The sequence below is a fragment of the Dunckerocampus dactyliophorus genome, chromosome 1, assembly GCF_027744805.1.
Source record: "Dunckerocampus dactyliophorus isolate RoL2022-P2 chromosome 1, RoL_Ddac_1.1, whole genome shotgun sequence".
In the NCBI taxonomy this organism is placed as follows: Eukaryota; Metazoa; Chordata; class Actinopteri; order Syngnathiformes; family Syngnathidae; genus Dunckerocampus; species Dunckerocampus dactyliophorus.
In genome coordinates this window covers 1971998-1989647 of record NC_072819.1, presented here as the reverse complement: position 1 = coordinate 1989647, position 17650 = coordinate 1971998, and the positions used below count along the sequence as shown (strand labels likewise).

The 17650-nt window shown below is 44.7% G+C and overlaps 1 protein-coding gene across 3 annotated transcripts; it reads left to right on the top strand.

The window, feature by feature from the left end:
• Positions 1-51: 51 nt before the first annotated feature.
• Positions 52-16909, top strand: LOC129184697 (gap junction gamma-1 protein-like). 3 transcript variants are annotated; one of them, XM_054780897.1, is made up of 5 exons: positions 52-1132; positions 12143-12412; positions 12481-12706; positions 14330-15007; positions 15751-16909. In XM_054780897.1, exons 2-5 carry the CDS (start codon positions 12173-12175, stop codon positions 15762-15764), a joined length of 1158 nt encoding a protein of 385 aa, XP_054636872.1. In that variant the 5' UTR covers positions 52-1132; positions 12143-12172; the 3' UTR covers positions 15765-16909. The 3 variants fall into 3 exon arrangements, with proteins under 3 accessions (XP_054636872.1, XP_054636864.1, XP_054636853.1); XM_054780889.1 differs by lacking the exon at positions 52-1132 and adding an exon at positions 1151-2425; XM_054780878.1 differs by lacking the exon at positions 52-1132 and adding an exon at positions 1151-2523.
• Positions 16910-17650: the final 741 nt, after the last annotated feature.

Sequence of the window (17650 nt, the reverse complement as noted above, 5' to 3'; positions counted from 1 at the left end):
GTGTAAATATTTCTTCTCGCCACCAGCCCTGCAGATGTGTTGTGCTCGTGATTGTCGGAGACCCGGATCACCTCCTGCTGAACCCGTGCGCTCCAGATCCAGCAAACAGGCTCTGTCGCTCACATGTTGTTTGCATTGCTGGTTGAAGGAACAGCTGCCCGTCTGAGGCTCTTGTGGAAGAAGGTGCAGAACCACAGCAAGCCTTCAAACGTCAACACATCCCAAGTCACGGATGTGGAAATGAGCATTAACAGCGGATGAAACTCCTGGTGTGAAAGTTCTGGTTTGCTCCATAGTGGTGCACATCTCTGCAAGTGGGCAGGAAGGATTTATTTTTTTTAGCCTCAGGTTCCCCCACGGCACCTCTAATCCAAGCAGAAGGATGAATTATTCGATTATGGCAGTGGTGTTCAAAGTGCGGCTTGGGGGCCTTTCTTTTTATTGGCCTTCAATATTCTAAAAGTAAAATAAATTCATTATTATAAATGAATATTATTCGATATGTTATTAATTTGCTTAATGCGGACCTTTTCAGTGGTGTGCCATGAGGGCCAGCAAAGCCTTCTCTGCTGGCCTAAACACTATCAGAAGCACTAACCTACATCTACCGTCTAAATTCTAATATTTGTTCCATGAAATTGTACTAATTTATTCCCAACAGTCTATTCTCCTGGTTTCATGGCAGGTCTCCTGGCTGCACCGCTTCCTGTACGTGTATGTATATGTTAGATTCTTTTGTCCAATCAGATTTCAGCTTCTACGTGTTGCCATGTCAATGTAATCTGCCCAGGGCCTTCAGAATCAGGAGTGCTGGCCGGATGTTACTTATAAAGCCTGTTCAGAGTCACCTCACACCTCACAGAGCCAGCTCGCTGGCCCACAATAACGTCAGCGTTTTTCTGTCCTCTGATTGGTTGATCAGAACAAAACAAAGCAAAGGAAGAAGGGGTAACTGACTAGGCAATCTTAAAAATCCATTTTCAAGCCGTACTTTTCTAGACATCGTAAGGAGAGGTCGGACAACCCCCAAGCTGGCTAGCTTGTCTCAGCCCGGGGAAGGTTTTGTCGCCACTTCCAGACCAGCGATTACGAGCGCAACCACTGGCTTACCGCCGCTAAGGAGCATATTCTGGTGAGTTGTAAAGTTTTTGTCATGTTATTAGATAACTATTGATGCTGGACTGCTCCAGATGATGATGTAGTGTAGAGGTTTGGAGTCGTCATGGGGCCGTGCACCAAATTTCCTAGAAGTTACGAGGGGGAATGTAACTCAGGCTTGAAGAAAATGACGATGGAGGGTACTGACCAATCATCACCAATACATGAAACGCCAGCTTTGTTAAGTGCATTTTGTATATTGTTGATTGTTTGTAGAATTGGACATGATAGCAGTGGTATTACAAGGTGGATTAATTCCCCCTGAAGGCCCAGGTACCAAATGGATCGCCCTCTACTGACATTTTTATAGCACTTAACTTACAGCCAACTTAAAGTCCAGTGGTTACACTCCAGATGTTAAAATGATCGTATTTTGAAAAAAATGCTCACACTCGCCCGATGCTTAGGACCACCTGCTACCGTGAAATATGACCACCGACCGCGTTCGCTTTAGTTTAATGCAGTTTTAGCTTTCAAGAAACTTAACTGCACTGTTGGAACGAAGCTGTCACTGATGGTACAGCGCCCCCATATGGCGATGACGAGTCAGGCGCGACAATGCACAACATCCGGTGCATTGCAGTGATGTTCGTGTTTGCTAATAGTCATGAATGGGAGGAGTAAAATGATCGTACATCGTGGGATTTTTGCAATTGTTGCTCAGGTGAAATTATCGTGAAAATACGATCATTATCGTACACCTGGCAACGCCGACGCGTCTCTTCCTGTGTGCGTCGCTATTATCAGTCCCCCTCGCAACAATTTAACGCAAGCCATGACGATATGAAAACGCAATTTTGGGAATGTTGACTAAAAAAAAACAGGCATTTTATTTACTGTACAATACATCTTTATATTATATTATAAACATTTATGTGGAATGTTTATTTTTCACCTTAAATGTGTCTATAAAATTCCTCCAAAAGTAATTTGGGGAAACTGGGGACACTTGCCCAGTTTGGTCATTTTTAAAAACAACTTTCGTGTTGGGGCAAAAAAAAAAAAAAAAGTTTCCTGGTCTCAGGTTTCATGCAAGGGAGGGGGGCGCTTACACAGCAAGACGAAGACGAAGAGGAGGAGGAGGAGGAGGAATAGCCAGGAACCCGCAGGAGCCTAAAGTACTTTTCTGGTCTTGCAGACCCCGGTACAAGGGGGTCACGTCGGACTGGATGGACTCGGACTGAAGGCAGCCTGACTCGTTAATTAGGAAAAGCTGGTGGAGCAATTAAGCGCTTGGAGCGAAGACGCGCGGTTCGGAGCGCACAAGGTGGGTGTTTGGTGGCGCTGGAACTTTTTGGAAAGGCGCATTTTCCCCTTTTGGCGGATCTTTTTTGGTGAAGCAGAAAGTTGTCGGAGTGGAGCTGGGTAAGTGGGTAAATCATGTCACTTTTCCAATCCCAGGCGTCATGTTTGCTTTCTGAGCTGCTGAGATTTCAAGCAAGCTGTAGTTTCTTCTCAAATTGCCTTCACTTCATTTCGGAATGCGCCAGATTTTTTTGGTTTACCACCAAACCCTTGGTTCCTCAGCAGACTTTTTTTTTCCCTTTTCCCCCACGTTTGGAAGTGAAAGTCCACAAAAGCGCTGCATCTGAGGTGCATTGCTGGACGTGGTCGACATGCTGTGGCGCACGGTGCATGCACATGTGGCCTCCATGTCTGCTCCTTGAACCCTGAAATCCAGCATTCTGCTTTGGCTGAGCCAGGAATATTAAAACGCCTCCGCTTAGTCTGGAACCCTTCGCACAGACTCTTAGACCCGGGATACGTAGGGCCAAATCTACCAAAATGTCTCACATTAAGACTCATTCAGATGTTTTTGTGCCTTGAAATACTGAGACCCAACAATGGATACCTAGTCATCAATAGTTGGCAGGTTATGGGAACCCACAGTAGAAAACATCACATTTTTCCACTGTCTTTTGTGGTGGACATGGGGACTTACTGCTCCTACTGTTGTCTATAAGAGAGGCGAAACCAAAATGATGAATAAATGCATGTAGTGTATGTAAGAAAGAAGAAAAACCACAGTATCATTCATAATATGACTCTCACCCAATGTTAATATGGAATATATACACACGTAGAGCTGCATGGATTGCTTTACATTGTGAATCATTTGTTTTTATTTTGTTTAAACAATAGAAAAGATGGATGAAAGAATTATTCAACAGGCATTAATTAGTTTACTGATTAATCAATTACGCAATCGATCAACAACTATTTTGGTATTCCATTGATCATCTTTTGATTTAAAAATGTAAATATTCTCAGATTCCAGCCTCTCCAACGTGAATACTTTTGAATTCCATTACCCATCCATAAAATCATACCTATTGTCTTTGTGTTTCAGCCAAAACAAGATATTCACACACATCAGTTACCAATTAATCGAAACAAGTTTCAGATGAATCCACTAAGAATTTAAATTGCGGACCTGCGTCAATCGCCATAGTTCCCCCCGCATTGTGATTTACACCATAAGTATTAGTCCCATATTTATCTACATATTTAGATTGCTAATGTTGGCATGGTAGCAGTGCTAACATAACATCTAGCACAGCAGTGATAAGTGTTTATATATGTGCCTAGCTATGAAAATGGTTAAAAATGCTACTATTCTATTGTTAACATGCTAGCAATGTTAACACCTAGCATGATAGTGGTAGGTGTTTATATATGGGTCTCCCCATGAAAGTAGCTAAAAACACTAGTATGCTAATGGTAGCATGCTAGCCATGCTAATGTGCTTACATTAGCATATTGACACCTAGCATGATAGTGGTAGGTGTTTACATAACTGTCTTCCCATGAAAATAGATACAAAGGCTAGTAGGCTAATGTTAGCATACTAAATTGAATTTTGGGAAAATGTAGAATTTTTTTCCAGTATAAATATAGGTAGCCTGATTGTCCCGAGTGTGTTGAACAGTTTGATGTTGGACTGGCTTGAATCGGTTGAGAAATGCGGCAGTAGTACCAGGTAATTAGTTTTCGGGAAAAGAGTGAGTTTTGGGAAAATTTTGCACTTTGGATTTTTGATCACCCCCAAAATGTAATCAGTTCTTCCATATCCCATTTCCGACAATTCCTGAAAATGTCATCCAAATCCATTCTGAATTTTTCAAGTTATTTTGAACACAGACAAATGCTGAGCAAACAAGACAATTAAAGCACACGAAAATAGTTTTTTCCAGATCTCAGGAGGTTAACTGGGGGGGGGTCGAAGCAGAAATGTAACGGTGTGTTAACAAGGACGGGCGCAAATGTTTCACCTTGGTGCGTTTTGTTTGCGGCTGCAGAGAGAAGCCATCAAGTGTGAAGAACACCAGCGCGGAGGGGAAGGGGAGATGGGATGCACCACCACGGTTTTTGTTCCGCTCGCTGGGGGGGGGGGGTGAAAAGTACGACACTACGTTTCTCCATGAAAGTCTTCCTACTTGAGTGGAAGGTGACATAACTGCAAAAGAGGGCAGCGACACCATATTGCATTCCACTCTCGCTGCCACGTGTCGCGATGCTTTTGGTGGTATGCACCGATTCTAGTGGGAGTTTGCACTGCGATCCCCCAAAGTGTTTATTTTTGCGAGCATTAGCGGTCAAACGCAGGCTGCCGACTCGGCAACCTTTTAATTTGACATTCTGTCACGGCTGAGAGTTCCATAAATCCATAACGGAGTGGAGGGATGCAAGCGGCGTTTAAAGGGACAATCGCCTCGTTGCGTGTCTGCTAACGCGATGCCGGTCGGAGCATGTTGAACAGACCCCCCCACTTCCACACCCACAGACACTCAAGTTCTAAAACTGCTGCTTCAGTGCGTTTTATCTCTGCTGTGCTCTGTTTTTTAAAAGGCGCTTTGTAATTGTAGGGTTAAAACCAGACGTCTGCCTGCAGCTGTATTTGCTACCGTCTCCGATCAGGCTCAGAAGTGATGTGTTTTCCCAAAGATCAGGACCAGACTTTTGATTAGTGACTTCTAGATCCCGAAAATATGGACCGGACAGATTTGACGTGCTGATTTGTGCGTGTTTTTTGCAAACCCTGCATGATCAAATACAAGCGTGGCTAGAGCTACACTACAGGATGCTGGATGTGTTTGGATTTCAAAGCACAGGAAATAATCTGTCATGAATCCTATAATTGTCATCCCAAATCTAAAAATGAGCTAACCGCTGTCAGTGGTTGCATCACTGCAACCAAATAGCTGTTCTTCTTTGGAGGTTCCACCATACTGGAAAAACAGCCTGACTCTGGGGGACAAAGAGAATTCAATCCGAAACAGGAAATAGCAGCACTGTTACGGGCAAGACCCCATTGCTGTTCCTTCGTATACACTCCTGATCGTTATTTTAAGACCAGCTGGAAAAATTGCCAGAATATTTTGCACTGTTGGATCTTAAGGAGGTTCTAAGTAGAGCTTCAAAACGCAGAAACAAGAGAATTTATTGCAAAAAAGCATTAACGTGAAATAGGCTGTTTATCAGCTGAGTTAAGACCACAGCCTTCAAAGCCAAAATCTTGGCAAAAATGTGGATTTAATGTCTTTTTGTGTCACGATCTCTTGATGGCAAAGGCAAACAAGCTTTCTCTCTTTGAACGCGGTGGGATTGTTGAGCTGCATAAGCAGCGTGCAGTTGCTGCTGAGGTTGGACGTGGTGACAAAGTCATTTGAAACTTCTTCAAACATCCTGAGGGTTATGGAACAAAAAAGTAAAGTGGTAGACCCAAAGGAATGTCATCGGCCCTGAGCCGGGAGATGCGATTGGCTGTCTTGTCAAGACACTGGATGGTCCTCGGCCTAAATGAGGGCTGTTGAATGAAGGTTGTTAAATGAAGGCAGAGTGCAGTCCAATAACCGTCAGACGCCATCTGTGAGAGATGGATTTTACGAAGAAAAATTGTCTTCAAAGGCCTTGTCTCCTTCAACGCCACAAAATTGCCCGTTCGGAATTAGCAGGAGAGCACCAAACATGGGGCATTGAAAGGTGGAAGGATGTTTTATTCTCCCTTGACGGTCCTGATGACCTCCAATGTTGCTGGCATGACAAGGAGATCCCACCTGAGATGTGGAGGGGGAGCCATCACGATTAGGGGTGTCCTGATCCGATCTTCAGGATCGGGATTGGCTGCCAATCTGCTGTATTTTGAAGATTGGATAATATCGGCTTTTGCCACGAGATGGGGGCGATCCGGTTGCAATATCACATCAGTAACTCCAACACGGCAGGTGCGGTAATGCACCTTAAAGCTGTTCGCCACCCGCAAAAAGACTATCGAATTGGAAGCCAAAAAATGTGGATTGGGACATCCCTAATCATGGTCCTTCAATGGAACAATGGAGCTTCAGGTTGTGCAGGGGTGTCAAACAGCAGTTGCAGGGGGCATCCCTCATGACTGAAGGCCCTCGTCTGTGTGGTGATGACTGGCTTTTTCAGCAGGACAACGCTGCACTTCACAAAGAGGAGTAAACTCACGCTTTTGGACCATCCTTGTGTTACCCTCATCTAAATCCAACGAAGAACTTTTGAGGATGGATGGCAAGGGAAGTTTACAACAATGGACATCAGTTCCAGTCAGTGGATGCCCTCCGTGAAGCCATCTTCACCACCTGGAACAACATTCCCACTAGCCTCCTGGAAACACTGGCATCAAGCAAACCCATTTTTGAGGTGATGAACAAGAATGGTGCAGCTACTCCATTAATATGAGTCCTTTTTAATTTCTGTTTTAGGAGGGTTTCAGGTTGTTTTTTTTCCAGCGATGGCCTTAAACCTTTGATCGTCTGAACAGCCTATTTCACTTGAATGCTTGATTGCAATCAATTGCTTACTCCAAAGAAAAAAGGTCTCATTCCCCTTTGATCTTTTTGCATTTCGAAGCTCTACTTAGAACTTCTTTAAGATACAACAGTGCAAAATGAGAATTCTTGACATTTCTGGTCTTAAAATTTTGAGCAAGAGTGTATTCTTTCCACAGTAGCTCCCAGCTCCTTAAAGGGGTTACGTTCCGGTATGTAGTTGATACGCCCAGCAAAATGTCTAAGACTTGCTCCTCCCCCTCCAAACCTAGCTTGATGTTCTCCTCCGTTTTTGGATCAACATTTGCAAAAAAAAAGTGAGTGTCAGCTCCAGAGCCTTCCCCCGTCTCTCCATTGTTCCTCACACACTTGAAGACATTAACAAGTACTCAGCACCAATGAATGATCATGTAAGATGACCCATGAGCAGATGGAATCAGCGTCACGGTGGTTAAGAAGTTATAAGTTGCACTTAACAGTGGTACATGTATGCTGCACATTTGACCCGTATATCACATTTTTATAAATTCCAGACTTACGCTGAATGAGATGTTTTCTATGGGGGAAAAACGGCCTATTTTTTTTGGAAAAAATGATGACCCTCCTGGAAGATTTGATTCCACAATGAGCTCAGAAAAGTTTGGGTACTTGGATGTTATATTTATCCTTTTTTTATATTAACAGTATTGGGATTTATTTTTCCTCTAAATGTCCTCTGTATGCTACCGGCTACCCAAGCATTCTGCAGTACGCTCTGGCATGCGTCTAGCCAAAGGTAATGACCCAAAATATACACTGCTCAAAAAAATTAAAGGAACACTTGGAAAACACATCAGATCTAAACTGGGGGAAAAATGATCTTGAATATGTTTCCTGATAATAAGTGGGTGATGTATTAGTAACAAAATGATGCCACATCATTTGATAGAAATGAAAATGATCACCCAATAGAGGGGGGAAATCAAAGACACCCCAAAAATGAAAGTGAAAAAATGATGCAACACACTGGTCCATTTAGCTAAAATGTCATTGTAGCAACTCAAAATGATTCTCAGTAGTTTGTGTGGCCCCCACGTGCTTGTACGCATGCCTGACAACGTGGGGGCATGCTCCTAATGAGACTACGGATGGTGTCCTGGGGGATCTCCTCCCAGATCTGGACCAGGGCATCAATGAGCTCCTGGACAGTCTGAGGAGCAACCTGGCGGCGCCGGATGGACCTAAACATAATGTCCCAGAGGTGTTCTATTGGGTTTAGGTCAGGTGAACGTGAGGGCCAGTCAATGGTATCAATTCCTTCATCCTCCAGGAAGTACCTGCATACACTAGCCACATGAGGTCGGGCATTGTCGTGGACCAGGAGGAACCCAGGTCCCACTGCACCAGCGTAGGTTCTGACAATGGGTCCAAGGATTTCATCCCGATATCTAATAGCAGTCAGGGTGCCGTTATCTAACCTGTAGAGGTCTGTGCGTCCTTCCAGGGATATGCCTCCCCAGACCATCACTGACCCACCACCAAACCGGTCATGCTGAATGATGTTGCAGGCAGCATAACGTTCTCCACGGCATCTCCAGACCCTTTCACGTCTGTCGCATGTGCTCAGGTTGAACTTGCTCTCATCAGGGAAGAGCACAGGGCACCAGTGGTGTAGTTGCCAATTCTGGTGGTCTATGGCAAATGCCAATGGAGCTCTAAGGTGCTGGGCAGTGAGCACAGGGCCCACTACAGGACGTCGGGCCCTCAGGCCACCCTCATGGAGCCTGTTTCTGATTGGTCAGAAACATTCACACCAATGGCCTGCTGGAGGTCATTTTGTAGGGCTCTGGCAGTGCTCATCCTGTTCCTCCTTGCACAAAGGAGCAGATACCGATCCTGCTGAGGGTTGAAGGACCTTCTACGGCCCTGTCCAGCTCTCCTGGAGTAACTACCTGTCTCCTGGAATCTCCTCCATGCTTCCAGGTACCGCAGTGATGCCCTGGTCCAGATCTGGGAGGAGATCCCCCAGGACACCATCCGTAGTCTCATTAGGAGCATGCCCCCACGTTGTCAGGCATGCGTACAAGCACGTGGGGGCCACACAAACTACTGAGAATCATTTTGAGTTGCTACAATGACATTTTAGCTAAATGGACCAGTGTGCTGCATCATTTTTTCACTTTTGGGGTGTCTTTGATTTCCCCCCTCTATAGGGTGATCATTTTCATTTCTATCAAATGATGTGGCATCATTTTGTTACTAATACATCACCCACTTATTATCAGGAAACATATTCAACATCATTTTTCCCCCAGTTTAGATCTGATGTGTTTTCGAAGTGTTCCTTTAATTTTTTTGAGCAGTACTGTATATGTTGAAGCTGTGCCAGAACTAGCGTGGGAAAATAAAGAAGCTTGAAAACATGCAGTGGCCGAGTGTGCATGTGCATACTGTATGTATTTATATTCATACCGTGGTGATGATTTCGTATTTTTTTGCATGTTTGTCACACTTAAATGTTTCAAATCATCAAAGAAATGACAACACAACTCAACACAAAATGCTTTTTTTTAATGAATTTTTTTATTATTAAGGGAGAAAAACAATCCAAAGCTACATGTCCCTGTGTGAAAAAGTGATGGCCCCCTAAAGCTAATAAGTGGTTGCCCCCCCTTAGCAGCAACAACTGCAATCAAGCATTTGTGATAACTTGCAATGAGTCTCTTCCAGCGCTGGGGAGGAATTTTACACAATTGTTGTCATTCAGTCACATTGGAGGCTTTTCCTTTTTAAGGTCATGCCACAGCATCTCAATAGGATTCAGGTCAGGACTTGGACTAGACCACTCCAAAGTCTTCATCCATTCAGAGGTGGACTTGCTGGTGTGTTTTGGATCAGCTTGAGGTCACCAACAGATGGCCGGACATTCTCCTTCAGCACAATTCATGCTTCCATTCATCACAGCAAGTCTTCCACACACTACCACCACCATATTTTACTGTTGATATGATGTTCTTTTTCTGAAATGTGGCGTTACTTTTATGCCAGACAACGAGCCTTAATGTTGTTTTTGTTCAGCAGTGGTTTTGGTCTTGGAACTCTGCCATGCAGGCCGTTTTTGCCCAGTGTCTTTCTTATGGTGGAGTCATGAACACTGACCTTAACTGAGGCAAGTGAGGCCTGCAGTTCTTTGGATGTTGTTGTGGGGTCTTTTGTGACCTCTTGGATTAGTTGTGGCTGCGCTCTTGGGGTCATTTTGGTTGGCCGGCCACTCCTGGGAAGGTTCACCACTGTTCCATGTTTTGGCCATTTGTGGATAATGGCTCTCGCTGTGGTTGGCTGGAGTCCCAAAGGTTTGGCAATGGCTTTATAACCTTTTACACACTGATGGATCTCAAATAATCTCACTTAAGTTGGGGGGGGCAACCGGTTATTAGGTTTAGGGGGCAATCATGTTTTCATACAGGGTCATGTAGCTTTGGATGTTTTTTTTCCCTTAAGTTTCATTTAAAAACTGCATTTTGTGTTCAGTTGTGTTGTCATTGATTGATGTTTAAATTAGCGTGACGATCTGAAACATTTAAGTGTGACAATCATGCAAAAAAATGAGAAATTAGGTGGCAAACACTTTTCCACCCCACTGTATGTACGTGCATTTACTTGATTAAGTCAAGAAGTAAAACATGAAAGTATTTAGTGATTTGTTCTGTCAAGAAGTTGTTCTAGGGTCACTCCCAAATGTAGGACATATTTACATGATAAAAACCTAGGATAAATGAAAAAATATTAAATATTTTTCAAAAAACATGTTTTTAAAAATATTTTCTTTAATATTGTCATGTTTTTCTTTTCAAAGACGAACCCTGATTTTGACCTGGAAAAAATTGTCGGAATGCTGCAGATTTGTTAGCATGTTCGCCCACGAGGTGGCAAAGTCGGTGTAAATAATAAAATCTCCTCTTATCATTTTCCTGGAGATGCAGTACATCACTGATCTGCAATTCCTGAAGTACTCTTCCATGCCCAGATGGAATGCTTAAACGAAAAGTACAATTTTTGGGGGAATTTTGCCCATCATCCACAGTCCTTATGTGAGACATGAACACGTCTTTCTCTTTTCTGTGCGTTCTTAGGATATAAAAAGAGGCAGGTTAGTAATGCTTGTGATGCGACACATGTATTCCGCAGGGAAAGCCCGCTATTAAAAGACCTCCAAAAAGCTCCAGCAAGGTTTTCTGGTTTTCTATCCATGCTGTGAGCGTGTAGTGACAGGTACATTCATGATAACATGGAATACTTGCAGTATTTTGGTCTTTGGAACTCATTCAATCCCAGCCATTTTTCAAAAGACAACCCCCTCGGTACTATGTTTGGACGATTTTGACTGATCTTTCAAGCCCCACAGAATATAGTGTTCTATGGCTATTTAAACATGGAACCTACCAAAAGATTACCAACATAAACAACTCAAAAAATGGTTGTTTCACATCAAAATAACAATTTATGTACGAATATAACACCATGAGCTATTTCCGATTTTCACATTTGGAACTAAACTGTGTTTGCGCGCATGTGCATGAAATTTCCCTGCAAGGCGTGACCTTCTGCACGCTACACTCCTCCACGCTCTTCCACTTCCTCCTTGCTGTCCAGTGTTTTAATGCACACAAATGATCCATGCCGAGCTCTTATCAAATGCACTTCTGCTTGTTTTTATGGCTTAACACTGCTCTAACAGTGACATCTTTTAGCATGCGCTTGCATCAACGCCTGTTTTTGCCTCTCGCACAAAATTGGGTTCAGTCATTCGGGTTTGTAAAAATGTATAAATATGTCTTTTGGTATTGAATGAGTTAAGTATTATAGTGGAACTTCCTTCCTGGGCGCACTGATTTCACATAGCACCATAAAAAGGAACGCTACACCTTGAAAGACGAGAGTCTAATCTTTCTTTGGGCAGGTTCCATGATTATATCGCCGTAGAACACAATATTCTGTGCGCCGTGAAAGATCAGTCCAAATGGTCTGGAATGGCCGGTACAGAAGGGGTTGTCTTTTGAAAAATGGCTGGGATTGAATGAGTTGGCATCCTCTTAGTTTTGGAGCTGCTTGGATGTCATGTGCTGACTATGAGGTGGCACCTGACACTAAAGCAAACTCAGTAGGTTCATCGAAACGTTTTAATTGTCGTCTTCTCTGTCCCCCGAAAGTCTGTTTAGCTCCACGGTCACCTCGGCACCATGAGTTGGAGTTTCCTGACTCGTCTGCTGGATGAGATCTCCAACCACTCCACCTTCGTGGGGAAGATCTGGCTGACGGTGCTCATCATCTTCCGCATTGTGCTGACAGCGGTCGGCGGTGAGACCATCTACTACGACGAGCAGAGCAAATTCGTCTGCAACACGCAACAGCCGGGTTGTGAGAACGTGTGCTACGATGCCTTTGCGCCGCTCTCGCACGTCCGATTCTGGATCTTTCAGGTGAGCGTTGGGGTCACATTTAGGAGCTGGCATGGAGCGTGGCACTAACGCCAAACACGTCGCCGCAGGTAATCATGATCACCACGCCGACCATCATGTACCTGGGCTTCGCCATGCACAAGATTGCTCGCATGGACGACAGTGATTACCGGCCGCTACGCAACCGCAAGAAGAGAATGCCCATCGTCAGCCGCGGGGCGGTTCGGGACTACGAGGAGGCCGAGGACAATGGCGAGGAAGACCCCATGGTGGCAGAGGAGATCGAACCGGAGAAGCCAGACAAAGCAGAAAAAAGTAGTTTGCTGTTGTCTTTTTCAGCTTCCTGCTTGAAATTCTAGAAAATCCCTGAATTTAAATGTTGGATTTGGCTTGGTAGGGGTTGGAAAATGTTTGCGGGATGGAGGCAATGCAGCGATGCAATATGGCGCTCAACGCTGGGTCAAAAGGGCAAGGTTATTAATGGGATTCGTGTTTACTGCAGTTGCGCTGTAGAGTAGATCTCTGCAGAAAACAGAATGATTCTGGCTAGGTGGCAGGAAACTTACCAAGTCCTTCCAAATTGTGACTTGGGGGGGGGGGGAAATCACAGGGCTTGGTAGGGCCTTTTTGAGTCTGTTTACTTTTTTTTCCCCATATTCCATTTTTTTACTTTTTCCACTTATTTTACCAGCATAGAGTGTGCGCTTTTTGGGTTAGGAAAAAAACAAATGCTGACATTTATTGATGCACGTCATTGGCCAATTTTGCCCAGTTGAGAAACGGATGTAGCCTGGCTAGCTTTTGTCATGTGATGTCAATGGGGCTGCAGCTGGCCAATATTTTAGTCATCCAGTATTCTACTGAACATATTTTTGCTTGGTAGACGAGTAATAATAAATACACAAGAGAAAGTAATACATTTCACTCAAAAATGAACGACCAATTGGTTTAGTTTTGGAGGTAATCGAGCGTTTTGTTTCTTAAATTGACATCGTGCGTAGGAACAAGTGTATTTTCTTGGGTCTGATGGAGTACAGGATGGTGCTTTTGTAGATGGATTCATCCCTCGCAGACTAACTATTTACAGGAAAAGGAGAGAAATAATAATGACTTTACTAAGACTAAATGACACATTACATGACGTTGATGGTGTCCTTAACAGGCTCACGAGAAATAAGACAAATACTCTTGATAAACTATTGAGTTTTTGCGGTGTTCAAAGTCCAATGAAGACACCCTCTGTAGTGGAACACATAACTCTCAACTAAGTGAGACACGCACTTCCTTGTTCCATGACAGTGTCTGTGGACTGAAACAGTAGAGTAACACCAGCTATTTACCATTTTCACATTTGGAACTGGACTATGTGCCCGCACGTTAAAATTCCCCAACAACGAGTAACCTGCGCGCTACACTGCCCTGCGTTCTTCCACTTCCTCCTTGCTGTCATGTTTGTTTTTTTCAAATGCAGCTCTGCCACCTTGTGGCCGTTTTTACGGCTTAAAACTGCTCTTAAAGTGACATCTATTGGTGTGCAGTTGCGTCATCACCTCTTTTTGCCTCTCAGGCAAAAAAAGACGTATAAATACGTATTGAATGCGTTAAAGTAGGTCGTGACTTGGGCCGGTCGCTGCTCTAAACCCTCAAACTCATTTTAATTTCTGTTTACACATTTAGAAAGAATTACAGGCATGCTGGATTGTACTTAGTGCAGCACTCTTTTTTTGTTGTTGTTGTTGCCTGCAGATAGTGCCATCAAAGCACTTTCTATGGAAGGTACCATAAACCTGTGAATATGCAGGGGAGTAAATGCCAAACCGCGGATAGGCGGGGATCTGCTGTACGGAAAACGCCTGAAACGTGCTTGTATTTGACCTTTCCAAAGGTGTATGGGTGCCATCCTTGAGTCTAATTAACGTGTTTTTTTTCATTTTCAAGCTTCGGGGGAAAAGAAGCACGACGGACGGCGTCGCATCTTGCGGGACGGCCTCATGAAAGTCTACATATGCCAGCTCCTGTGGCGCTCTGCATTTGAAGTGGGCTTCCTTTGTGGCCAGTACGTCCTGTACGGCTTTGAGGTGATCCCCTTCTACGTGTGTACCCGCACACCCTGCCCGCACACCGTGGACTGCTTCGTGTCTCGGCCCACGGAGAAAACCATCTTCCTGCTGGTCATGTATGTGGTGTCTTTCCTCTGCCTGGTCCTCACGGTCTTTGAAATCATGCACTTGGGCATCGGTGGCATCCGCGACACCTTCCGCAGGCGGGCCACCCTCAGGTCAAACGTGCCCTCGTCTTCCTCACGGGCCTCACCCACAGCGCCGCCAGGGTATCACGCCGTCGTGAAGAAAGGAGGCAAAGGGGAGCTGAGGAACTCGCCGACGGGCGACTCCGGCAGGGACAGCTTTGGTGACGAGCCCAACTCATCCCGTGACCTGGAGCGGTTGGGCAGGCACTTGAAACTGGCGCAGCAGCACCTGGACCTGGCCTACCACATGGAGGAGGGAAGCCCCTCACGCAGCAGCAGCCCGGAGGTCAACGCTACGGCGCAAACGGCAGCTGAGCAGAACCGCCTCAACTATGCCCAAGAAAAGCAGGGAGGGGCGAGTGAAAAAGGTATTCATGTCCCTTTTATGACCACCAAAGACAATTTCTCCGTGGTGCGTGCGTGCGTGCATGCCTAATGCCGATGACCGCCACGGACAGTATTCTCAACTCGGGGGGGGGGGGGGATGGGACTACCGATGGAGGTGCTCGGGCAGGGGAGCCTTCGTCCCGACAGTCAAGGACAGTTACTGAGGCGTTTGGGCGGCAAATATAAACAAAATGGAGTACGCCCACAGGCAGTGTCGCTGGCTACATTATACTGGAGTACCATCTAGTGGTTCAAATGTGAATTACACCTCATGACAATAATGAAAAAATGCTCTCAAAAAAATGTCGCCGATTATATCGAATATCGATAATTTTTAGCAAAGGTATCGACCAGGAAAATTGTGTTGCTGTTCTAATATCGTGTGAGGAGGAGCGATCGCACGTCGTTATTTTGACGTTACAGATTTTGCTCGCCATTATGACGTGGAGCGGCTTTATCAAATTTGATTGCCGGCTCATGCTGGGCGTCGGTGTCTGAGGTAAAACCTTCCCAAAACCGTGTTGCAATTTGTCGTGCTCATATTTGCGGTTGAGTTTCATCCAGAGACGTCATTCCTTTTGGGATCCGTGGTAGCTGTTGATTTATCGACTGAAAAACATTGAAACCTCGGCAGAACTCGACTTGCATTTACACGCACACTCACGTCATGAAGACTAAAAATACAGAACGTCTTAGTTGTTTTTTTTTCTTGTCTCCTTTCCAGGAATACGTGCCTGAACCTGCTTCCTGACCAAAACATCCGTGCTGTCATTCCTGCTGGCCTTTATCACACGAGGTTGGGGCACATCTGGGAATGCAGTCCGACCACAGAGGGAGAGTGTGTGTGTGTGTGTGTGTGTGTGTGTGTGTGTGTGTGTGTGTGTGTGTGTGTGTGTGTGTGTGTGTGTGTGTGTGTGTGTGTGTGTGTGTGTGTGTGTGTGCGCGTGCGCGTGCGCGTGCGCGTGCGTGAGGGAATGAAAAGTGCCTTTCAGTATTCCGTCTATTAAAAAGAATAGCGCTGACCCAGCTGACAAATGGTTCATCTTTTTAAGGCTGTTCCATCGTCAGTCCATGTTCAAACAGACTCTGAGTGCGCCCGAGGCAGAGCACGGTCTTTCTCGCTCGGTCGTACTTTATTTGGCCACAAATCCCAGTCCATTCCTTGCGGTGTGCCGTCTGAGCTGCCACCTCCTCTCCTCGGGCCGTGTTCCTTTTCTTCTCTTCACCAAAGAGGAGGCTTGTTGAGGCTCATCAGCCTCTGTAGCTGTCGTTTTTGTTTTCCTTTCCCCGTGTTTTTGTTGGGACTTGTTTTGATTTTGCTGCGAGAGGCCACCATGTTTACCTGGGAAATGCTTGAATTCCGTATGGTCCAGAAATTCCAAAACGCTGCCGATTCCGAATCTTGCATTTTGTACACCGTAACTTGACCCACGAGCACTTGCTGCACGTGAGAGCTTTTCTTTGCACAATTGATGCTGCGTGAATGATTTACCGTCGCTGCACAAACGGTGACTTTGTTGGTTTTTGCTAAGCATCTCGCTCCTCTGGTTGGCTATCAACGGCGACAACCGCAATCTGCTCAAATACATTCCTCTTTGGTGAGACGTACTTTTCCGTGCCTGATACGCGCGGCCTGCGTTCATTCTCCAACATGGATGCTTACCCTCCCAACCTCACGCGTGTCAGAATACAACAGAACAGATCAGGAGCGCCACGCAGAGGTCAACGCTTAATACGTTTTACTGGAAGCTGGAGCCTGCTTGATGCTACATTGTTAATCATCTCACTTCTGTCTTTTTGTTTTTTTGCCTTCCAGTTCTACCACATGACTCCATTTTGTAAAGATTACAGGCAATTTGTTGGGGGGGGGGGGTAGTGTTTAAATGTAGAGTATTTTTTTTTCCTTGAGAGTAAATAAATATATTTGAACAGAAAAGTTGTATTTTATTATTTAATCGTGCCGTTTTTTCAACACTTGAATGTCAAAATGGGCTTGACACAAAAACAAATCTCCAGCGGGTTCTCATGAACAGGTAAAAGTTAACTTACACTGCTCTCTAGTGGTGACAAGTGGAAGACTCCACACGTGATGGCAATTTCGGCTCATTCACCATCTATTTTACGGCAGATATTTTAGATTTGAGAAATTACAAATTCTTATCCACGGTTAAAGTGGATAAATTATAATCCCTCTTTTCTTGGTCACAAATTATTATTATTTTTTTGGCCACTGAAAGAAAAATAGACGAAAGCATTTAATAGCCCAACGCTAACCCTATGTTTGGATTGATGGTTTGTCTCCGTTTAGAAAAACATCTGAAAAAAACATCTTGAATAATCCAACATTGCAATGCGTTGATGGTGGTTTACATTCAAATATCACAGCATTTTAAGTGTTTTATGTTCATTTAGGAATACGTAACCGGATATGACGTTTACGCTTGCGCTACGTGCGTTGCGTAGCTTTACGTAGCTCAGCCTTCGTGAATAAAAAAAGACATAGGCGCCTCGCCGAGCGCTGAGCCGAACGTCAACGTCGCCGTCAGGTGGGTCTGGCTCGGCGGTAAATGAATAAAAGTCAATGTACTTACTTTCAGTTTACGCACCAAAAACAAAGTGATTGT

Excerpts from the sequence above, each read along its gene's own strand:
- LOC129184697 (XM_054780897.1), top strand. The coding sequence starts at position 12,173 with ATGAGTTGGAGTTTCCTGACTCGTCTGCTGGATGAGATCTCCAACCAC. Across the intron at positions 12,413-12,480 it reads TCCGATTCTGGATCTTTCAG|GTAATCATGATCACCACGCC; the intron begins GTGAGCGTTGGG and ends ACGTCGCCGCAG. Across the intron at positions 12,707-14,329 it reads GCCAGACAAAGCAGAAAAAA|CTTCGGGGGAAAAGAAGCAC; the intron begins GTAGTTTGCTGT and ends TTCATTTTCAAG.